The sequence below is a fragment of the Syngnathus typhle genome, linkage group LG7, assembly GCF_033458585.1.
Source record: "Syngnathus typhle isolate RoL2023-S1 ecotype Sweden linkage group LG7, RoL_Styp_1.0, whole genome shotgun sequence".
Taxonomy (NCBI): domain Eukaryota; kingdom Metazoa; phylum Chordata; class Actinopteri; order Syngnathiformes; family Syngnathidae; genus Syngnathus; species Syngnathus typhle.
Genome location: NC_083744.1, coordinates 11,711,775 through 11,738,180, shown reverse-complemented (window position 1 = coordinate 11,738,180; position 26,406 = coordinate 11,711,775). Strand labels below are relative to the sequence as shown.

General features: G+C 39.8%; 2 protein-coding genes across 3 annotated transcripts; both read left to right on the top strand.

Annotated features, from left to right (window-relative positions):
- The first annotated feature begins 7,386 nt into the window (after positions 1-7,386).
- Positions 7,387-13,636, top strand: det1 (DET1 partner of COP1 E3 ubiquitin ligase). 2 transcript variants are annotated; one of them, XM_061283873.1, is made up of 9 exons: positions 7,387-7,521; positions 9,691-10,014; positions 10,459-10,725; positions 10,825-11,037; positions 11,156-11,373; positions 11,979-12,108; positions 12,464-12,654; positions 12,804-12,995; positions 13,116-13,636. In XM_061283873.1, the coding sequence occupies exons 2-9, from the start codon at positions 9,763-9,765 to the stop codon at positions 13,303-13,305; spliced, it is 1,653 nt and encodes a 550-aa protein (XP_061139857.1). In that variant the 5' UTR covers positions 7,387-7,521; positions 9,691-9,762; the 3' UTR covers positions 13,306-13,636. The 2 variants fall into 2 exon arrangements, with proteins under 2 accessions (XP_061139857.1, XP_061139856.1); XM_061283872.1 differs by having other exon boundaries at positions 7,421-7,663.
- A 6,235-nt stretch (positions 13,637-19,871) lies between these two features.
- Positions 19,872-25,187, top strand: map1lc3b (microtubule-associated protein 1 light chain 3 beta). Its single transcript, XM_061283154.1, has 4 exons — positions 19,872-20,115; positions 23,063-23,118; positions 23,359-23,465; positions 23,573-25,187. Exons 1-4 carry the CDS (start codon positions 20,076-20,078, stop codon positions 23,748-23,750), a joined length of 381 nt encoding a protein of 126 aa, XP_061139138.1. The 5' UTR covers positions 19,872-20,075; the 3' UTR covers positions 23,751-25,187.
- Positions 25,188-26,406: the final 1,219 nt, after the last annotated feature.

The following is a 26,406-nucleotide window of genomic DNA, read 5'->3' as shown; positions in this document are numbered from 1 at the left end:
TGGATTGCTCTTTGTCTGGCCTCTACCCTTCTACCCTTCTACCTGTCTGGCCTCTACCCTTCGTTTGGCTTGGGTAACCCTGTCGGGAGTACGAGACTCCCGCCGACATCTAGCTCTTGCTCCACCACGATAAGGTGGCGATCCATCTGGGCACTGTAAGTACATATACATACAGTATACAAATACACACATGATTTTGCGCTAACTTGCTCAGAAAACTATTACAGCCTGTTCCACCAGTTTTTTGTTTACTACTACTTTTTTTTAGTACTCTGCCTGTGACACCATGAAAGTCTTGGTACTACAACACTACTACGATTTGAAAGAGGAGACTCGCAATCTTTATGCACAAAGTGTGCTGTCATGCAGTATCCGCCCCTCAATTGATTAATAGTGGTGTTGTGGTGAATTGGCACAGGGATGAAATGATCAAATTCTAGAATTTGCCCCAAAAATGAGCTATTGTTCTTTTGGCTCATGCAGCATGCCATGTGTTAGATTTTGAGTTCTTGTTCAGTCAAGTGTAATGATGATTTGAACTGAACTCAAATATGTGTGACTATCTAGTGTATAGATGTATAATTTAAATATTGTAATGAGTGACAAAATAAGTCAGACATAACCTGTCTCTAATTGGAAAACGAGGCTATGTTTTATTTAATTTGTTTAGCCTGCTCTTTTGAAAAAAAATGCCAAAAACTAAGCAGTGTTAATTGAATGGGAAATAGAATCAGATATGAAATATTTCAATCAGTGGTTTCCCCGGAGCTACAGACACATCAAGCTTTTGCTCATGCCTGCCAGCAGAGTGATGTTTCACATTTTTACCTTTTAAATTGTTCATGTTTAATATGGCTGTGCTGTTGTGAAACAGCAGGCTGACAATGCAGGTGAAATGTCGTGCCATGTGACTGTTAGTCTGTGCGAGTTAGTCAACTTCTGATCCAGCTTGACATAAAGCCACCAAAACTGAGGTTGAATAAAGATGACACATAGTGGAAAGTGCACAAAGGAATCCAATGAATGATAAATCCATACATTTACTGTTCTGTCTACCTGCACGGACTTCATCAGAAAACTTACAGTTTTTATTAAATACACTTAAACAGGTTTTATTGCCCATAATCCTGCTAATCCTTTAACTGTTTTGAACTTGCATGTCTTATTTTCAAAAAATTTATTTTATCTATTTATTTGTTTGGTCATTATTTGGTTGTTTGGTTTTCTTTTTCTGTCTGATTGGCCGTGATAAAGCCATAGATGCTGAACTGTCAAAAAAATGAAATGAAATATACACGTATAAATTCCATTCATTAAACTTGATCTCAGCTTGGTATGAAAACAGTAGTATTTTTTATATGATAAACTTTTGAGCATTCAAAATCATAAAGGAATTTATCTGAGGTACAGTTAATACATTCTGTTGCAAGCCTCATCTTTGCATTCCTTTTTTGTTTTTGCTCTTTATTTTTACCTCACCACATCTCCTGAGGTAAAAACCTGGCTTGTTAGCTGTTAAATGCTCCATTATGTTCATCAGCTAGTTGCTAGCTGATTGGTAATTATTTTGTTTTTTTTCTGCAACAGCTGCCTGCTGCTGATGAAAATCACCATTGACCTAGGGTGCAAATGAATGAAGGTTTCTCCACATTTGCCTTTGAGGTGGATGATCTCAGAAAGGTGTCAACTATGGAACTGCATAATCCAAGTCAAACTGGGTTTAAAAGCAGCCTTTAGGTGCACACCTGCACATGCACACACATGCATGTACACACAAAAGCACCGAGTTAATTGATGGAGTCCTGATGTTTTGAATCAGCAATGGGGCCCCACCCAAGCAGATAAGAGTCTGGTTACGTAACATTAAAGAGCAATGGGTCACCTGGGCAGATGGTCCTATCAGCCTTAGGTAAACCAGCAGCCAGTGCAGCCATGTTTGGCTTAACGGCTTTTAGGTAATTCATTATGTTCACCGAGAGAGAGCAGCTGTCCAACGTCGCAGCCTTGGACACACGTGCACACACGCACGCACACACACACACACTTGCATGCACACGCACGCATAGGATACAGTGGTGCGTATATAAACATACTTAGGTGAACAGATGCCAAACACGCAGATCCATGCTGCAGCCGATCAGATAAATAGCAGTGATTTTAATTAGTGCTCACATAGAACGCATTCGCCTTTAAACCTATGGGCTGGTCTGAGAAAAAAAAAGGAGGGAGGGATTGAAAGTAAGAGACGTCGAGAAAAAAAAATGATGATGGGTAATGGAGAGTTGATGTTCTCGCTCCACAAAACAAAAAATAGTCCAAATACTAAATATATGTTTTTACCCCAAGAGCTCAGTCATCCACTTAGTCTTTATTGACTAGACTCTTGTACAATCACGTCTCTCTTTCATATTATTTATTTTCTGTCTGTAAACAAGTTTATCCATCAACATGAACTATTATAGTATTAATATGCACAGGCTTTGCCTATTCCATTGGATGTCTTTATTCATAAGCATGACTGAAACGTCTGCACCATGGAGAGTTGTTTTCAAAGACATCTTTTAGTAATGCCATAGTAATTTCCCCAAATCATTTCAATAGGGGGTGAAAGCTTGGGCGTTTGCTTGTCTTGGAACAGAAAGTAAAAAGACAGACACAAAAGTCACATTCATTCATCTTACAAACGATTGTATTATCAGAAACATTGTTTCGTCCCAGAGAGCAAAAAACAAAATCCATGGTGGCTAGAAGGCTTGTCTGTTGCAAAAGCGGTAAGCACAATTGGTTACCTTTAAATGGTGCCCAATTTGTTAGCGTTGCGAATGTTTTGTCTTTTTTATCCAATGAGCAGCACAATGGGATATTTGTAACGTCTTTGTCCAGCTTTTGTTATTGACTCCTGTATGCTGTTTTTGATAGAACGGATGACTGAAATGCTGTTAGTAACAAAGACAAAACAAACAATTTGTTTTTTCAACAAATGGTCAGAAGCTTTGTTAATGTGCTGTTAGTTTATCAATGACCGTTCCCTATTATGGATGAGCATTTAGTAGCTAGCAGCCTTTAAAGCAACGCTATGTAGTAGTTAATTTGAATACGCAAGATGTCATTTTCTTTTACTTTGCAAAGGCATTAAAAAGCTTGAATGTTATTTTTTAGAAAAATGGTTTGCAATTTGCAAAGAAGCGGCTTCTTCTGAAGTGAGTTGAGTTCATTACCACCATACAGCGCTCGTGTCTTAAATGTTTACTCACAAGTCAAAGTAAAAAAAAAAGAAAATAGTAATGCTAGTCAAGCAAATGATGGCTTAAATCTTCAAAAACTTGTATTTTGTGTCACACCTATCTCAGGGCACCACCGATTCTTAAAAAAAAAATTGACTTGTGTTAAAAAGGAAATAGATAATGGATAATAATTCTATCTCCCGAATGAATGAATTAATGATTAATAATAATAATAGTAATATAATTCATGATTAAAAAACCATGTTTATCTTTCCTATAGAAATAATTGGATCTCTGAATCCTGTGTAGCCATCAGATGTGTACCCATCAGATGTGAAATTAAACAAGTATACGTATCTTTTATGAGCTCATTGGAAAAAATAATCCATTACCTCAATCATTTGCTAGTGGCACAATAATGAAATCTGTGTTCGCCATTGGTGAGGTGAGATGAAGGTTGGCTCACAAACAGGGTGCTTTCAGCAAGATAAGAGAATCAAAGTATAAATTGTGCTGTAATTCTTCATCCCTGGGGTATATTTTCCAAAGTAGGCTATGTCACAGACATATGTGACGCCTAGAAACTGTTTCAAATAAAAACTCTTGAATCATGAATTTGAAGTCAATTCCAAAGAATTCAATGTAGGAGTTACCAAAGCAACACCCTGAAAGGAATTTACAGTATTTTACAGTGTGAGCGATGGTTAGCCAGGACAGACTACGCGGAGATGGAAGGAGGACAGGTGCAAGATGGCATTTTCTTCCTTCCTTAACATGCAATTCTGTGCTTGCTTTTCAATGTTGCAAACTATACATGACAGCATAACAAATATAATTTCTGAATGCTTGCAGCGACTGATGGACATGTTCCGAATGCTGCTTGTTTCCTACAGCCAGCACTCTGCAAAAGGAATAATAATAGAAAAGTGCCCATCACTCAGATTTCCAGATCACATTCTGAAATGGCAGAAATTACAGGCCTTCTTTGACTTTCGCAGCTGAGTCTTGGCTGTAATGTGTACAGCCGCTCAGTCCCCCGCCAAGGCCATTTAACTCTGTCAGAATTGGGGGACGTGAAAGTGGAGCAAAACAAGCTTGCATGCCCTCTTTTTAAGCACTCCCTTTGAGCTTGGCCTCCCTTACTGTGGCTAAATACTGAATTCTCTGACCTCGCTTCTTTTATTTCCAACCTAAGTGAGAGGACGGCTGACCTTGGGTGACAAGAAAGCTCAAAATTTCTTCCATCTTTTTCGATTCTGAAAAACGGATTCATAAAGTAGCATAAAGGACCAAATACAATGAGTGCAGCCTTTTCAGAGGTTTAGTAAACTACTTTAATAATGTTTCTTGAATAACGAGCAACAGAATGAGCAACACAAATTGCTCCTAAATGTTTCTGATGGGCATAAAATATTATTTCTAACTAGTTTTCAAATCAGTTACCACAAAATAAAAACTATTGCTTGCTAATATTTCAGTTCATCATATAATATTTTGTTCAATTGCACGTTACAAGGAAAGGTGTCTCCAGCTCTCACTGGAGCAGTTCACGGCCGAGTGTGAAGCGGTTGGGATGAAAATCAGCACCTCCAAATCTCTGACCATGGTCTTCAGTCGTAAAGGGTGGAATGCACTCCTCATGTCAGGGATGAGATCCTGCTCTAAGTATCTTGGAGTGAGTTCGGAAATAATATGAACATAAATCTGTTCATTGTCACTGGCCATTTTTATGTCCTACTCACAACATCATCAGGAAGCGGGGTTTCTTTGTAAGACGCAGGTTTTTGCCTCAACTGCCATTTCCCCCACATACTGGTCTGTAACAGAAGACTACAGCTAACGACAAAAGTCTGTGATTAACCAAATACACATTTTTTGGGCATGCAGAAAAAAACGGCAAACATGAAGAGAACATTCAAACTGAAAGACAGAAAGGTGCAGCTTTTTCTCGTCCCTCACGCTCATCGCAGCCCAGCAGTGCACTCAAGACGGCCCCAAACTGGTTTGCTGTAATGCATTTATGATCACTGTAATCTTGCAGGGGAAAAATGATTGCTAAAATGTCCCACTGTGCTCTGAAATTAGGCATTATAGAAAAGTTAAAAGCTTTTGTTAAATGCCAGGCACAACTATATTACATGGTGAAAAGAAAATATGCAGGAAATGGTAGAACAAAATACTTTGTATTTGTTCCAATGCATTGAATAATGTTTATAAAGTGCCTTTTATATTGGAGTTCTTGTAGTTATAGTAGTCAGTAAATGTGTTCCTTATTTTACATGCATTGTTCAGATGTCTTGAAAAAATAATTTGAACAAATGAAGGCAATAAGGGCATTATGCTTATTTTTAACATTTATTTTTTCACCAACACCTTTGCACGCACATACAGATGAAAGTCTCTCAATTTTACCAAACCTACAATATTTCTGAACAGTTTCTGCATTTAAAAAAGTTGAGCAACAATCAATGACAACTGTAAAATTAATAAGAAGAGAAGTAATGTCACATAAAAAGTAGAGCTTCAATTCAGTGGTTTCTTGTCTACTTCACAAGTTGATGCTAAAAGCTGAAGCGGGGCGTTTCTATGGTCAGTAAAATAACAAATCAAAAGATGAGCAGTTATTCTGTTTTGAATGAATCTCCTTATGCTTATTGTTGCAAAAGTACAACCACAGACCCATTTTGGCACTCACGTGCAATTTTGAGACACAAGACGACAAAATTGTAAACACATTTTCTACAAGATACATTTGCAAGGTGAAACACTTTAAAGTGGATAATTCGACATTTTTCTCTCCATTCACATTTCCTTGGTTCTTTTCACGCTTGTCATTCATGCACATTATAAGCATGCTATTATGGAAAATGAAAATTATGTGGAAAATTGCAACATTTAAAATAGACCCTTTGGTCAAGGATAATTGCTCAAAGGACCATTAGCAGTCTTTCAAGACCACTGTAATGTTCACATTATTCTTTGTGTCGACGTGTCGTTCTCAATCCAAAGGAACTTGCCTCGTATGAATGCGAGTCTATATAAAATAGCTTCAAATTACACTATCTCGTCATAAAATAACAAAGGACAAAGGTCAAAGGACATGAGGCAATTACTGTAATTTCTGTAAAATAAACCGATACTTTTTGCATAAAATTTGAACCCTATGGCTTATTGTCCGGTACGGCTATTCTAAGGATTTCTCATGATTTTTATGATATTGTAAGAGGATTTGTTTCAGTGATACAGTAAATAGAAAGAAGGAAATTAAATCTAAAACACCTGCATTTTATAGTCCGGTGCGGCTTATATATGAGCAAAACAGGATTTACAAAACATTAAAGGGCAAAATACAACATTTCAAGGATTTATGACATTAAAAAACAGAAAAACCTAAGACATTTTAAAATAAGTAAAAAATGAAAATTAGTCACCGAAATCACGAAAAGATTCATGATCACATGATTTTGGAAAATCATTTATGGTAATACTCTACAGACCATAATCATGGCCTATGATTAATTTGTGTGGGGGAAGAAATTGTTTTAAATTTAATTAAAATGCATTTACATTAGAAGCTCACCTCAATTCTGATGGCATCTTATTTCACTTCTATTCACCATAACAGCTAAATGCTGATGGACCATGTTTGTGTTTGTAGTGATTTAACAGGACAACATTACAAAAATAATCCGCCAAGTACGGGGTGCGGGGGGGGGGGGGGGGGGTGTCACTGTTTCCAGACTTGCTCAAGGATTTTATATCATTATAATAATTGATGAGTTGATTGTCAAATACAAAATTAATGATACTAGCCCAACTATTGTATATACTACACATTTAACATAAAATATTTGAATTTTATTTATTTATTTTATTTAATGTGAGTAAATAGATTAGTAATTATATAATTAAAAATGAGAATACACCATTGTTTTATTACAGTATTATAATAGTAATTGTTACAAATCAAATATATAGTTTGTTTTGAATGTTATTTGACTGAAACAAGCACAAGAATAAAAACAGCATAAAAGAGAAGAAGGGGCGGGGCATAAAAGTGCAGGCGAGTGTACATCGACACCATCAGCGACTTCGGAAACAAATAAAGGCACGTTAATATGCAGGGATGCTGGGTGCAATACTTGTTTAGACCATCCGACCATGATGGCGCTGTCCAAAAAAGACGGAAGCAGATTTCCTTCTTCCGTTTCCTTTTGTTTCAAGCGTATCAACATAACAAACAGCATTTCTCTCCCTTCTCTGCAAAAAGTCCGATTCAGGAGGAATGCGCCCTAATGTGAGACTTTTGTGTTTTACTCCGTTATACTTTTATCACTGCAATGTTGAGTTTCCTCGGTGGCACGCTGGAAAGTGTTTGGTTCGTTAGCTAAACTTTGCAGTTCCCAACTGACTGAACTGCAGAAGATGCCAACAGGACAGTAAGTATGCGCTGCAGTTGTTTGACCTGCATTGTTTCTTCTTCAGATTCCTTCGTATTGTGTTCTGTCGTTTCTGTCTCACGGTACAAACCATTAGCGCTGCAGAACTAGGCCAAGTGGTGTTGAATTGTTTATTTGTGTTGGCTGTGTATTGGACATTTTTTTCCACATGGTTTTCGATCAGCAATAAGTATATACGTAAAACGCTTAATGGGAAAAAAAAGAAAAGTCAGAAAAGTACGACCAATGGCTGTCAAAATCCACACGCATCGCCACTTCATTCTCTGGAAATGTCAAAGTAATCGCTTTTTCCTCCCTATAGAGTCTATAGTCTATAGTATAGACGTTTACCTATGCATGTATGTATATATATATATATATGTATGTGTGTGTGTGTGTGTGTGTGTGTATATATATATATATATATATATATATATGTGTGTGTATGTGTGCACGTGTGTGTGCACGTGTGTGTGCACGTGTATGTATGTATGTATGTATGTATGTATGTATGTATGTATGTATGTATGTATGTATGTATGTATGTATGTATGTATGTATGTATGTATGTATGTATGTATGTATGTATGTATGTATGTATGTATGTATGTATGTATGTATGTATGTATGTGTATATATATATATATATGTGTTTTTGTTTATGTATTTAATTATTCATTCATTCTGCTGGCAACTGAATTTCCCCCCGAGGGTCAATAGAGTACCTATCAATCTATCAAAAATTCCATATTCACAGTGGATCTCATTGTCCATCTCAACACAATCAGAAGCGCACAGTTAAATTCGGAAAGGATGGCATAAAAGCCTGCTCAATGCAAAGAAAGGTATTTTTCTTTCCACAATTTGTGCACCTCCATGTGTCTAATTTAACAAGAAGATGGAAAAAGTACAATGTCTTTGATTAATGAAGTGGACAGTTTCACATGCTTCCCTCCATTCAGGTCTTCAATGCATGTAGTTAAAACATTAACGCTACATTCTTCGGTTAAAGATAATTACGAATGAACCATTAGTCGTTATTTTAGTTTAATGTTCTTTGAGCCCTTTTGCTCTTTCTTATTAGGCAATTCTGAGCCCTCTCAACAGGAAAATTGAAGAAATCTGTGTCAGGAATTGCTACAGTTGTCTATGAACGCAAATTATCATTGAGTACTGTGTATGGGTGAAGTACATGAGTAGATTTCTTGATGTTCGATCAATATGAAATCACATGAAAATATGATGTAGAGTATTTGTGTAAATAATTTCATGTTGTTATGTAGTTATTATGTATTTTTTCATGATCTAACTTTGTTCCCACTTGTTTTGGATCTGGAGCTTCGACAAGCCCAGCTTGTGGTTTTCAGCTCTGTTTCCAACAGCTGTTGACATAAATGAGCTTGGTTATTAGTTATACTGGCTACGTTTCTTCCTCACCTCTGGTCGGTTTTTCATAGTTGAACATACCTAGGATTAACGGTTGTTCACTGCAGTCAGATTTTTTTTTTAAAAAAAGACAGATGACATGTCTTGCAGTTGGAGGAGGCTTGCTGAATGTTTTAAATCTTGGGTAGCACTGTGATCTTATATATCATGGCTGTGTATGCAATGGTGGTTTGCTCAATTCCCACAGTTTATTTTATTTCCTATAGTTTCTCTTGGACAAGGGTCATTCTCCTTCTTTATGCTGCAGCTATTTCTGCCAGGCATGCTCGGGTCGATGAAGGCTGGGTGGGGTGCCACACTATTGTCTCGTCGTTCCTTCGGGGGGAGCTCTGCGTCTTCGTCCTCGCGATGGGCTACAGTTCTCTATTTAAGAAGATGGTTCTAAAACATAAATCTAAAAACATACGTGTAAACCAACCCTCCATACCCCCCCCCCCCCATGTGTAATAAGTTAAGGGCCTGAAATGTGCTCCGCGTAAAAGTTACTCAGTGCTAACTATTCCTTTTTTCAGTTGTGGTTTAAAAGCAGCCTCTGATAACATTTCTTCATTTTCTCCTTTTCTGTTTTTCCCTAAACAAAGAGCTAGCTGGGCAATAATGTAGTGGTTCAGCTCCGCTACCTAATAGGCAGAGCTTTGAGGCAATACCAGTTGATGATGGATGAAGACATTCCCACCATTAAGCCCAGACGAATCCAGAATCAAAATGTGGTCTATCGGCTTGAGAAGCGTCGGATCTGTTCGGGCCGTTCGGGTGCTCACTGGTACGGAGTACGCTGCTTCCACCAGAACCTGTTTCCCAACTTTACGGTGGTCAACGTGGAAAAGCCACCCTGTTTCCTGAGGAAGTTCTCACCCGATGGACGCTGTTTCATCGCCTTCTCATCTGACCAGACGTCTCTAGAGGTCAAATTCAATTTATTGTTTTCAATATGCTAGCCGTTGGTGTGGTCAATGAACTTGGCTTTCCCCAAAATTAAATTTTCACAGTCAGGTGTAGAGCTTTTTTTTTTTTTAAGTTTAGTTTTTCTTTAGTCACAAAATCACCAGTTAAAAAAACACATTTTGTGTTTACTAGGATTATTTTTGATAATTTACACTTTTTTTTTAAATCAAATTCAATGAATTGATGACACAATGCAAACAAATAAGAATTTGAGAACAGGAAGAAACAACCAGAGAGGGAGAAAAAGTTTTGAAATAATTTATCTTGATCTCATCTATGACATCACGAAACCCTATCATTTTAAATGTTTGTATGTTTTTTTTTGACTGTTGTGAGCTGGTCAGAAGCTATTGACAACAATTACTAGTACTAAGAACTCTTCTTATATTGATTGATCCTTTTAGATTTATGAATACCAAGGCTGCCAAGCTGCCCAGGACTTGCTGAGAGGCCAGGAGAGTGAAACTCTTTTAACAGCCAATGACCAGCGCTCCCTCAACATCCGAGGCCGCCTATTTGAACGTTTTTTCTCCTTGCTCCACGTGACCAACGTGGCGTCGAATGGAGAGCACCTCAACCGCGAATGTAGCCTCTTCACTGACGACTGCCGCTATGTCATTGTTGGCTCAGCTGTGTATGTCCCCGAGGAGCCACAACCGTACTTCTTTGAGGTACGGCATGGAAATCGTAACTGCCGTGCAAAATGAAAACCGCGTCATCCAGTCGGTCTCTTGTTGTTCAACATACTTTATGCTGTGCTCCGCAAACAGGTTTATCGCAACAACGAATCTGTGACTCCGAACCCTCGGTCCCCTTTGGAGGACTATTCCCTCCACATCATCGACCTCCATACGGGCAGACTGTGTGATACCAGGTCCTTTAAATTTGACAAGATCATCCTGTCCCACAACCAGGGCCTCTACCTCTACAGAAACATCCTGGCCGTGTTGTCGGTCCAGCAGCAGACCATACATGTTTTTCAGGTAGTCTGGTTTTTCTGGCATGACACACTCAATTACACAAAGCTACCAACTGCTGCTACAGAGAGGTCATTCGGAAAATATCTTGGAGCATCCTCTAATCATTGCCTGGTCTTTGCAGGTGACGCCAGAGGGAACGTTTCTGGATGTTAGGACCATAGGACGCTTTTGTTATGAAGATGACCTCCTGACTCTTTTGACTGTTTATTCTGAGTCTGAGAGCCAGCCGGGCATCCCGCGTCTCTACACAGACAAAACAATCAACTCTCTTAAGCACAGGCTACTGGTCTACCTGTGGAGAAGGGCTGAACAGGATGGCAGTGCTACGGCCAAGAGGAGGTAGACAGTCTGACATTTTGTCTTATTTTACCCCTGGATTGGTTTCTTCTCAGCGCTTCCCGATTTTCTGCAGATTTTACCTCCAATTTTGGTTTTGTGTCCTATATTTGTTATTCAAATGTACCGTTTTTTTCTGGGTTTCGGCACCAACACTTTGAAGCAAACAATTTCAAGCTGCTTCAGGATACTTCATGGAAAAGCAGGATCTGTGCTAATCCTAAAGAATAACTTCTTTAAACTGCAGTGGAACGACTTTGGTTGACAACAATCTTTTTTGTAACACAGGTCAACATCCAAATTGTTCATATTTTGAAAACCGTAAGAAATGATGAAAATGTCTGACTGCCCCCATCAATACAATAATAAAATACATGAAATTAGATAAAATACCAGAGGTTAACGACTAAACAATAATTATTGTGAATTCACTGTTTAGTTTTGTAACCCCACATTACACGGTACCGGTCCTTGGCCCAGTGGTTGGAGACTGCTGGATTAGAATGTATTCCTGACATTTGTTTATGTTTATTTTTGGATTTATATTTATTTTTTTGCAACAGTATCTGCTGTTCTCTTTCATAAATGAATTTGAATGTTCCCATTAGATTTTTCCAGTTTTTCGATCAGCTAAGGAGACTGAGGATGTGGAAGATGCAGTTGCTGGATGAGCATCATCTCTTGATTAAATATACAAGTGAAGACGTGGTTACGCTCAGGGTCACAGACCCTTCACAGGTACAAACGCACGCACGCTCGCACACACACACGCACACACGCACGAACACACGCGGTCTTTGTTGGGTTTTTCCTATCGCCCATCGCCCCGTGCCTTTTGTTGTCCGTGCTATATGAAAAGTATTCCTTTTTCCTCGTCTCCAAGGCCTATCTTTCTTTCTACACACTTGGTTCAGCCCTGTGATTCATTCAGAACATCAACAAATGAATTAAATCGTATTTTTCTGTGCATTTTTCACAAACATAAGCAAGAACTTTCAAGTATCATGCAACATTTTGGTATTTTTTCCCACTCCTGTGTATTACAGTAAATATTTCCACCTTCTTTCTTGAATCCCTCATCTTTCTGCGGCAGCCGTCTTTCTTTGCCGTGTACAACATGGTATCGACAGAGGTTCTGGCCGTCTTTGAGAACACTTCCGATCAGCTGCTGGAGCTGTTTGAAAATTTCTGCGACTTATTCAGGAATGCCACGCTGCACAGCCAGGCTGTCCAATTCCCCTGTTCCGCTTCGTCCAATAACTACGCTCGCCAAGTCCAAAGAAGGTACAATGAAGAGAAACCGCATTGCTAACTGTACTAGATTTCTTTCATGTGATCTTTGGCACGTTGGATTTATGCCGGCATTGTTGAAACCTCCGACAGTTGACTTTAGAGTGTCGACGTTGGCTTGCATCTGTCTGTGTGTGACTCAGATTCAAAGACACCATCGTGCATGCCAAACATGGCGGCCATACAGAGGCGGTCCGCCGGCTGTTGGGTCAATTGCCCATTAGTGCGCAGTCCTACAGCAGTAGCCCTTACCTAGACCTGTCGCTATTCAGCTACGATGACAAGTGGGTGTCCGTGATGGAGAGGCCCAAGACCTGTGGAGACCACCCAATCAGGTAGAGAGCACATTGCATGAAATAACTAATCCTTTTAGTGATGCCCACTTTTAATGAGGAATATGGCCACGCAGTTTGTTTATTTATTTTTTGTCTCTGTGTGTGTGTGAAACATATCAGGTTCTATGCACGTGACTCTGGCCTCCTGAAATTTAAGATCCAGGCGGGCTTGCTCGGACGGCCGGTCAACCACTCTGTGCGGCGTTTGGTCGCTTTCACCTTCCACCCTTTCGAACCTTTTGCCATTTCTGTCCAGCGCACGAATGCGGAGTATGTGGTCAACTTCCACATGAGGCATGTTTATGCGTGAAGAGCTTTTATTTGTGGGTACTGGAGACTTTTGTTAAGTTGGCGTTTTCTGAGCTCCTTTGCCTCCTCCACCCCAGCCAAGAGACACTTTTAAGTGGAAAACGCTGACTACTGACGGATTTGTGCAAGAGGGTAGTTACCTGGATTTTCAAGGAGGAAACCAATGGTTGTTAACTCAGAAATTGCCCACTAGGTTGTACCGCAATCACCTGTCATTTTCTGATATGGTTAAAAGGCATTTTAGACTTTTTATTTTTTTTAAATTTTGGTCCGTTTTAGTGAGCACATAATTTGTGTATATTTTACAATAAAATGAACAATTTGTTTGTTTACATTGTGTTGGTCTTTTGCTTATTTAAACCAAGAAGATGTGTGAGAGAAATAAATAGGAGACAGAAGTAGAAATGGGCAACCTATTTTTCTTAATTGCTGACCTTGGAACCTATCACTCCAGTTCACCATGGTATTTTTATGTTTTTTTTGTATGCTGTCTACCATTATGTTTGGAAAGCTTTGGTGAAAAAATGAAAGTTTTTTAGGTTAAATGTCATTGACTTTGTTGTTAAATGTACAAACTGGAGTCAACTGGTGTGTTTTTGCCATGATGATGAATAATGAATGACAAATGCTGTGTTCCTTGTGAGCACCATTTATTCTCCTTGGAGTCAGTTTTGCAGGATTTTAATGGGATTCATATATTTTCACAGCATTAGTATTAGCATGCGTTTTGATTTTGTTTTACTTATTTCCCTCAGTAAATTGCACAACCTAACTTTTCTTTTTTCCCCCCCCACACATTTTGATTGATTTTACCCAAGTCATTCTCTTATATCTATGTATTTCTAACGGAGCAAATTTACATATTCAGCATTGGATCAAATAACTACTTCCCCTTTGGTCACGGGCTGCATTGCTAAAGCACCAAATGGAAATGCAGCCTAAGAATTGAACTTACATGGCGGTCACGCGGCCTGCAAACAAACGCGCTGAATATTAAGCAACGTTAACCACTCAACACATGGTCACAAATATGCAAATGGTCTGACACGCGCAAACTGTGACAACAGCACTGACATGACTGCAAAGTTGCTAATACGGAATAATACGTGTGTAATAAACAGACGTGACGGCACATGTCCATCCAGGTGCAAGGCGACACAGTGGTATGAGAAGCAGGTGCTGAGGGATTAAGTGTTCTCATGTCTAGCCTCTGGTTACACACCACAGTGAACCTGTGAGGTGTGTGTGTGCGAATATGAAAGACTGTCCAGTGGCGCTTTGAGCGACGCCAAAGAGGCAGTCAGATGAAAAGAGGAAAGGAGATGGGGAGCAACTCAAAAGTGGGGAGACAAGTGGAAACCAGTAGACAGCAATATGAGGACAGATAGCCGTTCTGACTCGATCTGGTCAAGATGTGACACAAGCAAGATAGTGCATTTCCTGCGATTAGGGGGACATCGTTACATCATTGTCATTATATTTGTTTATGTAAGCTGATGTTTAACAACATGCTGTGATAATCATCTAATTACAGGAAGTGCACGCAGCAGGCCCACGTTCAGAAGGACACATCATCTGTTGTTAAGTCCGCGGAGAAAAACTGATGGAGGAAAATCTGCGTCCATCTTTTGTGTTTTACTCCAGTGCTCAATCTGCTGTTTAACACAATGAATTTTCAATGAGTATGTCCGAACCATTAAGGATGCAGTTCTCAGAATTGCAATCAAATGGCTAGATTAAATGAAATATATCAGAGGAGCTGAGCACCCTGTTTTGTTTCCATTGGACTAGTAGTTTTCTAAGAAACAGGTAAAGCCAGCGCTTTCGCTTTCACCTTGGTTGGTCGCTATGGTTGCCTGGTAACCTAGTCTTTTCTAATTGCTGTCGTCTTGGCAACAGCACAAGCAATGTAATCCGGAAAAGGCCACAATCCTAACTGTTTCTTCTCGGTCCCCTTCTCCAAGCACATTGAGGCTCATTAAGCATTGGTAACCTTCAAATGAATTTGACCCATACAAGATGTTGTACAGTGTGAGCTACAGCGTACCATTTTTGTCCACCAGCAATTACTGTACAAAACATGGCTAAGACCCTTAGGAAGGTTTTCATTTTGGAACCTTTACATTCACTTTTTAAATGGATGCTTTTAAGCATGTCATGACCTGACACAAAGGTGGTCGTGGATGTTCAATTTCTGAACAGTTGCAATACGTGAGGAGGTTGTTAGAACATATGGTAGCAGTGGATAAAAATGCTGGTTGCGCCACATCAATGTCCGATCAACATCAGATTAATTGGGGTGGGTGTACCCCCAGTGTGATTTCTACATGCTTTCCTTGTCAAGGACTGAAAGGCTGGGAATTTGCACGAGAGCCTCGCTGCAAAGCAACGCGTTTGCTTCGAATGTGTGCAAAGGAAGGTGCACAGTCCATGCTGAGACAAGAGCAATTAATGATATGGATTCAAGGTAGGCACTGAAATAAAGGTCAGAGCAGATTTACCAGGCTGGATTTTATTATCGCTCCCTACCATGCACACACACACACACACACACACCCCTACCTTTTGCCCCCTTCCAACTCCCACCCTTCCCCCTCTTTTATATAGGAAGCCGACAAGTCCCTTGATGGCTGAAAAGCCACAGTTTTATTGTCAATACATAGCAGCTGTGTTTCCTTTCCTCTCTGAATCATTCTTTCTTCACAAAACTCTCTATTGATGTTTGGTTTGTTATAATACGGGACAGCAGCGAATCATCTCGACGAGCACAAAACAAATACCTCTATGTAGGTATTCCTATGAGAACCTTGTTACCATATACAAAGTATACACCTGTAAAAAAGCAAAATTGGTTAAAATGCAACTCTTATGGCAGTCGTACAGATTTTTTTGATAGAGGTTTTGAATTTTATTTTGCTACCTCTATGATGTTTACGCAGTATTGTTGCGTACTGCTCTGGCCGCACAACAGGGCTACAGATTTCAGACACTACTGTGCCTATTCCGTTTATATTTAATAATATTATATGTCAGCACTAGTGGATGCATTTCCATTTGGCACAGGTCTGTTTCATGTCACTTCAAAATAGAGAAAAGGTAAGTAGTCACAGCGAGTTGTATTTTGTTTTATAGAATGCCGAAAAATGGTATGGTATTACCGTGATATAAAAATGGCCTATATCATGATAACATCTTTCCCCCCCCATATTGCCCAGTATAATGTCAAATGATGACCATTTTAGGGTGTGGGACACCTTCTAAGAGCTGTTTGTCATATTTGTCCTCGAGTGTGGCTAGATTTGGAAAATTAGAAGTGGATTTGAGTCCCGAATGATAAACACACCACATAAGGTGTTGCTCATAGCTTCAGGATACACATGCTGTCTCCGAAGCCCCTTTAGCCCATTTTTTTTTCAAAAAACATATCCTTTGACAGAAGTGGTAAGAATGTATCTGAGCCAAAAATCCCATCGCTGTGTCTTTTTGTTCGGCTATGATTGAGAAACAGACTGAAAGAAAGCCCCCCTTTGATAGATCAGATGAGGGGGTTTTTTCTTCTCATTTGCCCCTTGTGGTTTGCAGCCATGCCATTCCGTGTTTTGCTCACATTTCAACATGTTTGTATTAAAGGTAAAATAAATGTTGTTTGTACTCCACAAAGTTTAGCTGTACCATAGTGTCTGGATAAATGTTTTGTGTGTGAAGGCACAAAAACTCAAGTCTGTCAAATATCTACAATGTGTTCATATGTATGTCAGGCTTGTGATTGACAGGTGATCAGTTCTGAATGTACGCTGCTCCTCGACCTGAACGAACTGGGATAGACTCATCAGCCAAAAGAAATCTGACAAAGTTCATTCTCACCATTCAAAAGTAAATAAATACTGACTAAAATTTGAATTTGTGTTGTTAAAATGGCATTCGTGGACACTTGACAGCATTTGTCTCTTTTGTCCATTTGACAATATGGCAACAATACGTCGTGTTGTTTATCTACTTCGCCGTTTGGTAATTGTGTCTTCACTCGATCGCGGGGCCTTCATTATCTCGCTGATTTTATTGCTATTTTTCTTCCTTCTAAGTTTAAGGGATCAAAAGGGAAATTTTGTTTTACATAAAAAAAAGACCAACATAGTCCCCAAAATTCTCATTCCTTCATTGTGGGTACATTCTATACTTCACTCAGACTAAATTAAAAAAAAGAAATGTTGTAGTTGTTTTTCTCGGGGTGTTTTTTTGTTTTTTTTTTTTAATGGCTTACCTTAACCAGAATATCATATCACATTGGAGCCTGGTGGGTTCATGCACCTTTTGGCGGTGTAAATCCTTGTGGTGGAAATGAACAATATGGAAGTGTGGTGTCATGGCAACCATATTCCGTCTCCACAAGGATTTACAGGGCTGGTATTTGGTCTTCATTTTGCATTTCAAAAGTAAAATTTATTTGGTATAACAAGTGTTTAGAAGGGTGAGAATGGAGTGTGGGGCTCTGTAATGGCATGATTTATTTTATTAGTTTTTACTAAACCTCTACTCTGCGGAAATTCATCTATCGCAGGGCATCATGGAACGCTCACTGACAAAATTGGAGGAACACAATACAAAATGGCAGATGGCAGTTTGCATCACAGTCAGGAGATTTTGGTTTGTTTCTCCACTGGAAAAAACATCGGTGGGATTTGCATTAGTTGCTGCATACTCTGGTCTCCTGCCACGTCCCTAAAACATCAAGACCTTGAATTAGCACTTTACTGTCGGCGTGTATGACTTTGCCATTTGCCGCCACCTATTCCAGAGTGTAAGCCACTTCTCACGCGGTCAACCAGCAAATCTTTAAAGTCAAATCACCGGGTGTCAGAGACGACATGCACATTCAAGTCCTGACAGTCGTTTGTCGTTTTTACCAATTACACATTGTGGCTCCCAGGAACACATATAAAAGTGTCAACATTTCATATGAGTGGGGTAACACTTCAGCCTTCTCTACTGTTGATTGATACAAGCGGCCCACTTCGTGAGTGCTGTGAAATCACACCACTAACCCCCAACTAATCAGATCAGGGTGACGGCAGGAGCACATGGGAGAAGAGAGCACGGGCCTAAATATTGACCGCAAATATTTGACAAAGGGTAAGTCAGTTGGATAAAGGAAAGTCCTACTTCCCAACACACACGCACGCACACACACACGCACACACACAACCTCTACGCAGACTGGAGTGTGCAAAGCAAATAGACAAACTTGCACATTATCTCTTTAGTGGGCTGCATACACAACTTCTCAGAAACTACTTCTTACCCAACTGCTACAGAATTGTTATTCCACGAATTCTTAAGATGGTCAAAGAATCTAATCGTCACATTTTATCCTTGAAGCGAATAACGAATTCTAGTACACGACTGACAATGTAACAAACACACACACACACTGTTGCTTACTTGACTGCTCATCTTTTGGAAGATTCCAAGTGGAAATTCAAATGGATGGTTTATAAGAAAACTATTTTACACACGTTTTTCCAGGCAGACAAAACTCAATCATTGTAACATAAGGGAATTACAGCACCGGGTTCTTGTACACAACAGCAGTCATCCATGCAGAAAGCTCGATTAAATGATCTGGAAAATTGGGAAGGCTAATTTTTTCTTGCCAATTTATCTGTTGCAGCAAGTCATAGATTAAAACAACAGTGCATTTTGGTTGTAATGAGTTACAGCAATGAGGATCCCAAGGCATCCAGCCAGGATTATCAAGTGCAAAAGGTGATCAAAGTTCTCCCTCAAATGGACAAAATCTGAACTGCATGTATTTTTTTTTTTTTTAAATACCGTGTCAGTCACACGTATGTGTACATTTTTCAAACAAGCCATCAGACGGATGAGGTGTGCCCTCTAGAGGAATATATGAGCAATGCACGCGTCTGGTCCGATGCATCAGGGTGTTGCAAGCTTGTCTGATGTGCTGTGTGAGTTCTGACATTCGTAGATATGTTATTGGCATATTATTGCTAGATGCAACTTTTCCAAGTTACACCAATTATGGACTGTACACTTTAATGCTGGCAGCCTGACATCGTTGGAGTTACACAAACTAGGTTTAAACAAATGTGCCGTTCAAGACGGCAAATTCGGTAACTGTGGCTTAACCAAGCAAAATATTTTTATTTTTATTTTGATCATAATATAATTTTCAGTGCAGTATATATTATATAGTATATGGGGAAACGCCACGTGTTTTTTCCCAATGTTAGTCATAATTTTGTTCTTTTTAACGCTCTTTTATTAATGTTTACATATTTACTTTGATTGAATTGTTTTTTTTAATGATACATCTATTATGAATGAATTTCGCTCCGCCTTCTTGTCCAACACACTTGAGAAATGAGGAGAAACACACTTCTGTCTCAAGGGGGTTTATTATTTGGTTGCATAAAGAGTACAGTCTTGCATTAAAAGAAAAGAAAAAAAAAACTTACGTCCCATAGTGCACATATGTTGCTTTATATTGAGGAAGCTGAAACGCAGGCAATGGTGCGTGACGTCACTGGTCAGCTGACGGGTTTGTTTTGCTCGCTTTCGGGAGCTCGTCATAATAAAAACACAGAAGGAAGGAAGCACGTCGAAACACATCGGGTAACGATAACAGCGACTGCCATTACAGCACAGCTCCACGCGTCGATTGTAACGACCGTGTCGTCAACAGCGGCCCTTTTGTTTGCTAACACCGCCATTTACCTCCGTTGTCAATTGGGACGACGACTTTGACGCAGTATGCCTTCAGAAAAATCCTTCAAACAAAGACGAACATTCGGTAGGTATTTCTCACCACACATTATTCCCATTTGTTTTTCTATAGAGTGTGTTTATTTGTAGCCGTGCTCTGTCGAGTAAAAAAAACGTATAATGCGGCCAGTTGAGCTTTTATTTTAGCCAAACTGAAACTGCGTCAAACACAAGTAGGGCAGATGGAGGTTTGTTGACTGGAAGGCCTCACTGTATTCATACTTTATATGTAAAGCATACGACCGAATTGACACGTTCAAAGGCGTCTATATAAAATTCCGTAGCTGACCAAGGGTGAATTCTTCCACAAATGTTTTTTTCTTTTAGAGCTGTGGTAGGAAAACAAGTGTCGAAACGGGGCACAGGAGTGGGCTGCAGGATTGGGGGATGGGATGCTTTCGGGAGGAGCAAGAAGTGTCCCGACAAAAATACATTTGATTAAAGTTTCTACTTATAGCATAGACGGTGTAGAGCTCGAATGTGTCCTGTTTGCACTTGGCAATGTCCACTTCAATTCCTTTGATGATCATAACAGTTGAAAGTCACGTTTATTTTTCTGTTTACGCAAGGAAAGCACGTGTGGCGATTCGAGCAGCAACATGGACATGTGTTTGTCCTTTCTACCACCCTGGTCAATGTTGTTTATTACACCCCGGCTTCTATTACAGCTACAGCGCCTTGTAATTACTCAGATAACTTTGTATTATCTTAAAAGTTTGCTTGTTAATGGCAGGGCCCTATTCCCTGCATATAGCACTTGTTTTTAATTATTGAGAAAAAGGAAAAAACAGATCTAAAGAAAATAGTGCAGTAAAAATGATTACCAAGTTCATTTAAACAGCCTCTCCTGCCGGACATTTTGGCTGGTACTAAAGCAAAAACAAATACCACTTGTCCTAGTGTTTTTCAAAGCATAATAATTTGACTGTTAATACTGTGTTGCTTGGCTGCATTCTAAGACGATAAGGCAAACCATCGATGTTATTAGTGATGGGGAAAATAAAGCTTCAAATTTGCTTTCTGATCTAGTTGACTCATCAAGATGGCACTCACTGTTCAACATCAGACTAAAAGTACGCTGAATTGCGATTTTCATAAATCCCTTGATTTCAACATCTAGATGACTCAGCAATTAGCTCACAAAGCAAATTTGATGCTTTGTTTTCTCATCACTAATTTTTACAACTGTTACGATTATGGCTTCGTTTCAAATTAGGGCATGAAATCGGATCCTTGTTGACCATTAGTTCCTCAGCTAAATTAAATCAGAACATTAAAGCTTTTCCGGAGAATGATCAAAGTAAAAAGTTAATGAAGAAATCTTATTTCATGATACTGAGAATATTCATGAATCAAATAATTAAAATTTGGCCAAAATAGCCATTTTAAAACACACTCTTATGAAACAATTACCTCCTCTGTGGTCATAATACATGTATGACATGTAAAGTCAAAGAAGTGTGAAAATTGTCTTATTCCTTTGATCCCACAGTCAAAGTACGCATACATATATCGCGAGAAATTAAATGCAATGCACTTGCGCTTTATCTACAGGTGACCAACGTGCTTTACAAAAGCTTACATTCACCCATATAGTGGATGACTTTATTTCAACCAAAATGGCCCCTTCTGGTTAGTACAAAGTACTTGATGAGGTGTCAATCTCCACCAATGTCTTGCCAAGATAGTTCCGTGCTTAGAAAGGGATAAGTCAGCATTATCACAATTTCCATGACAATAAAGACAAGAAATGCAGTAATGGAAAAACTCCCACCCATCCCCCTCCTCCTTAAGACAAACACATGCCAGCTCTCAGGTCCAGGGCTTCCTTCTTGTCTCTCCTTTCGTGTCCACTGAAAAGGGGTGAGTCAGACGTGTCATGAGAGACAAACATCCACAGAGCTTCCCTGTTCCTGCGCACTGAACGTAACCAAATGAGATGTTATCACAGGATATTCAACATCTCCCAGTAACATGAACAGTTTCAGTGTGAAAATTCGATTTGAGCCCTGATTTCAACTGTCACAAGAAGAAATGGCGGTAAATAACCACATGGCATGACTCCTAATGTGCCATTAAGTCCACACTTATTGAACCAGAACCACAACCCTTTTGTACACTGGTTTTGAGATGATCAGGTCATTGTTGCAGTTGCATTTGTTCTCATTTGGGCCAGTGGCATTGGCATTGCAGAAGGTTCAAAGTGCACAAAGCTTTATGCAAGGAATTACAGCGAGGGAGGGGCATTAACAACGTTTCAAACTGTTGCGTAAACCCTCGTCAATTATGTAAAGATTTATTTATTTACTTTGTGGAGAGGTCATGTTTTTCTGGAAAGGCTCATAGTAACACATGAGCTATACTAGTTAAATAGAAAATGAGTTGCGGTATAATTTGCTCATGCAACGAGTTTTGAATAAGCCCATTATGCCCGCACTTGGTTTTAGTGAGCAGTTCATTTAGTACATTGTCCTCTCGGGCTTATTTTCCGCTTGATGTCCCACATTATGACAATATGTTAAGAGTTTTATCTCAATGAACACAATATTTGTGAAATGTTGTTGTTACTAACTTGATATGTAGCCACAAACACGATGAGCCAGAATGCTATTAAAAAGTGCTCCTCATCCACACTCAGTACTGTGGTGGTGTCATTTGCATTTATGTGCCACCATCGGAAGCCCTGTGTTGTGTTTATATGGCCATATTTAAAACCTTAACGTTTGCCTTTACTAGGCCACGCCCCTTAAACGACCACATCCACTCCACAAATACAACAGTACGTACAGGGAGTTCTATTCCTTATAGTGGTGATGTAACCTAAATTTGAACAAAAGAGCATTGACGAACAACTAATTGTTGGTAACTAATCACATTACATAGTATCATGTTCATTTGTCCGACCGCTTTCTTTTGGAGCAGTGCGCGCTGTTTCCCGCCCGCTGACGCTGCGTTTGCTTTTGTTGTCCGTGCAGATCAGAGAGTAGAAGATGTCCGACTGATCCGGGAGCAACATCCTAACAAGATACCCGTGAGTGGTCTTTACTGAGGCTCCTTCACTCCTCCAGCTAACCAGCATGCCGACTTATATGGCTCACCAGTTTTCTGAAGCAGAGCCGTGATTGGCTGTGACCTCAGACCTGCCAACTGCGATGTCATTTTCAGTCGACAGAAAGTGGCAAAATGGCAGCCCCCTGATTTAGATCAACATGCTAAATTCAGATTAATTTGAATGAAACCGCATCAAGCTCAGTCTGCATGTGCCCTGTAGGTGATCATCGAGAGGTACAAAGGAGAAAAGCAACTTCCCATCCTGGACAAGACAAAGTTCTTAGTGCCCGACCATGTCAACATGAGTGAACTCATCAAGATTATCAGGTTGGCCTTTGAGACATTTTCTCTGCGCTCTTACGTTCTGAATTGCATATTAAAGAATTGTAAGTGTAAAAGAATGTCAATTTGATTGATTTTGCTGTGACAACCAGGAGGCGCCTGCAGCTCAATTCCAACCAGGCTTTCTTCCTGTTGGTCAATGGCCACAGCATGGTGTCCGTGTCCGCCGCCATCTCGGAGGTGTACGAGCGAGAGCGCGACCAAGATGGCTTCCTCTACATGGTGTATGCCTCCCAGGAGACCTTCGGGGCCGCCCCAACTCCCCAGTGATCAACCTTCCTCTCTTAATCCTTTTGGCCAGCGATCGGACAATTAGTTTTTTTTTTTTTTTCTCCCCCTCCACCTTTCCTTGTTGTTTCCAGTAACTACGCTGTCTTCTCACCACATTAGTCTTGACTGTAGCAACTAAAACACAATCCACTGAACGTAATCACCAAGTAGAGGCTTTTTTTGGGGTTTTTTTGTTTCGTGGGTTCTGACTGCAAAGAGAGGAGAACCAGTTTGTGTGCCACACAGGTGCACCACAGTTAGAACCCACTTTATTCTTGATCTTATCCTGCCGGTTGTCATGGCAACGTCGCTGTTATTTCCGTCTTGTGGCTAGACGAATATTAGACCTCCTATCTGTTCATTTCAGCTCGCCATTTTACACAAAAGCGGTGCGGCTCCACCGCTTTTATTTATATTTACAATAGTAACAGAACAAAGCTAACGTTGATTTGAAGCTTAATGGAGACGAGTGCAAGTTAGGAAGCAAATCAACAACAATCATTGAGGCATTGCTTATGTAGACGCTGCAAAAGAAGTGGATGTAGCCTCCTGGCCCGATGCGGCATCAAACGATGACTCAACGGGTGGCAAATGAAACATTTAAGCTGTGTGTTCATTTTGTAAATAATGTCAGATCAAATCTAGCATAAAGCTAAGGGTTCTTTGGCAGGTGTCTACTTTATCATCAGCAACTTGGCTGTCACAGTAATGGCATAATGCGCATCGATATTGTGCATTAGCTCCACCCTTGAGTCTGAATATTGTGACTTCTGGCTCCACAAGAGGCTATGTCCCCTTTTTATACTGTATCTTTATTATAGATGACTGGTAAGTATGATCGCACTCCCCTGTATGCGGTTTCAAATATTTTAACGTTTGTAGAAGATGCAAGAATGACATTGAACGCATAATGTAAGAATAAGTGCAGTTCTATTAAAGTTAGCAACTTGAGTTTCGAACACTACAATGAGTGGTCGAGAAACTTGCTTTATTACTTGTATTCAGTCACAAGCAATTAGAAGTTGTAGAAGGGGAAACAAGTGACTACAAGTAGGTCCCTTATGTGTCTAGTGTGGTGGATTTCCGAGTGTTACTGTTGCGATTCAACACATCGTTGTCAGTGAGAGGCTAAAGCCTAGTCGCCCTGTCTCCACATGGACCTTAGTGCTTTTTATGTTTGTCGACGTACAGCTGCTTTTATATCACAGTATTTTATCATTTTGGTTTGTTTAATTTAACTTTTTTTTTTCATTGTACCAGTCTTTAGTTTCTGTTTGTGCTGTTGGACAAGTCCAAGCCACCCTGTGTTCCAGAGAGGGGGAGCATTGGTTTGTGTGTCTTCCAGCACCTCGGGTTCTCACGTGCGTTCACATAAAGCAATAGCCAAATGTGTGTTTGTGTTGCTATTTTGTTAACAATAAAAAGTTGAAAAAAAGATTCAAGTCATATTGTTTGTTTTTGTCCAGAAAGCCAACTACAATGGAAAGTAGTATCCCCCAAATTATTTTTTATCCACCAGTTTCAACACGCACACACACGCCCACAACAAAAAACGTGTCTATTACAGAAGCTTACTTTTTGTACTGAAAATTGGTGATGTGCATTCCAGTTCTTTTAAGTAAGTGCTTCTCAATTATTTTCTGTTACGCCCCCCCCTAGCAAGAAGAAAACTATTCGCGCCCCCCCTCCCCACCGTGACTATCCTAACTTGTCTTGTAAGTCGTAAAATGTTGCACTGTCGCAAACGTGACAGAAGTAACAATGAGAGCGCCACTGCCCCCTGCTGTAGTAAACGCGCAATTACACTTTATTCTAGTACTGCCAAAAAAAAAGCCTGTTCCCCAGGGTCACACGCGCCCCCCAGGAATAGCACCGCGCCCCCCAAGGGGGGCGCGCCCCACTATTTGAGAAGCACTGGCCTAGGTGACTGATTCACAATTTGGTTTTGTCTGATATCAGAGATTAAATAAAGAAAACCAACTGGCTGATTGATTTGTTTTAATTGAGAGGGAAAAAAAACAGCAAAAGCATTTCACTAGCTGACCAGGAGATGGCGACAGCGTGGCATCTGAAGACCATGGATTGTTTGTTCTGCTATAGCCTAGGTGACTGATTCACAATTTGGTTTTGTCTGATATCAGATATTAAATATAGAAAACCAACTGGCTGATTGATTTGTTTTAATTGAGAGGGAAAAAAACCAGCAAAAGCATTTCACTAGCTGACCAGGAGATGGCGACAGCGTGGCATCTGAAGACCATGGATTGTTTGTTCTGCTATAGCCTAGGTGACTGATTCACAATTTGGTTTTGTCTGATATCAGATATTAAATAAAGAAAGCCAACTGGCTGATTGATTTGTTTTAACTGAGAGGGAAAAAAAACAGCAAAAGCATTTCACTAGCTGACCAGGAGATGGCGACAGCGTGGCATCTGAAGACCATGGATTGTTTGTTCTGCTATAGCCTAGGTGACTGATTCACAATTTGGTTTTGTCTGATAATAGATATTAAATAAAGAAAACCAACTGGCTAATTGATTTGTTTTAATTGAGAGAAAAAAAAACATCAGCAAAAGCATTTCACTAACTGACCAGGAGATGGCGACAGCGCGGCATCTGAAGACCATGGATCGTTCTGCTATGCCGGTTTAAAAAA

Bases quoted from the DNA above. Each gene is read 5' to 3' on its own strand.
- det1 (XM_061283873.1), top strand. From the start codon at position 9,763: ATGATGGATGAAGACATTCCCACCATTAAGCCCAGACGAATCCAGAAT. The intron at 10,015-10,458 runs GTCAAATTCAAT...TGATCCTTTTAG, and splicing joins CTGACCAGACGTCTCTAGAG to ATTTATGAATACCAAGGCTG. The intron at 11,038-11,155 runs GTAGTCTGGTTT...TGGTCTTTGCAG, and splicing joins AGACCATACATGTTTTTCAG to GTGACGCCAGAGGGAACGTT.
- map1lc3b (XM_061283154.1), top strand. From the start codon at position 20,076: ATGCCTTCAGAAAAATCCTTCAAACAAAGACGAACATTCG. The intron at 23,119-23,358 runs GTGAGTGGTCTT...TGTGCCCTGTAG, and splicing joins AACATCCTAACAAGATACCC to GTGATCATCGAGAGGTACAA. The intron at 23,466-23,572 runs GTTGGCCTTTGA...TGTGACAACCAG, and splicing joins GAACTCATCAAGATTATCAG to GAGGCGCCTGCAGCTCAATT.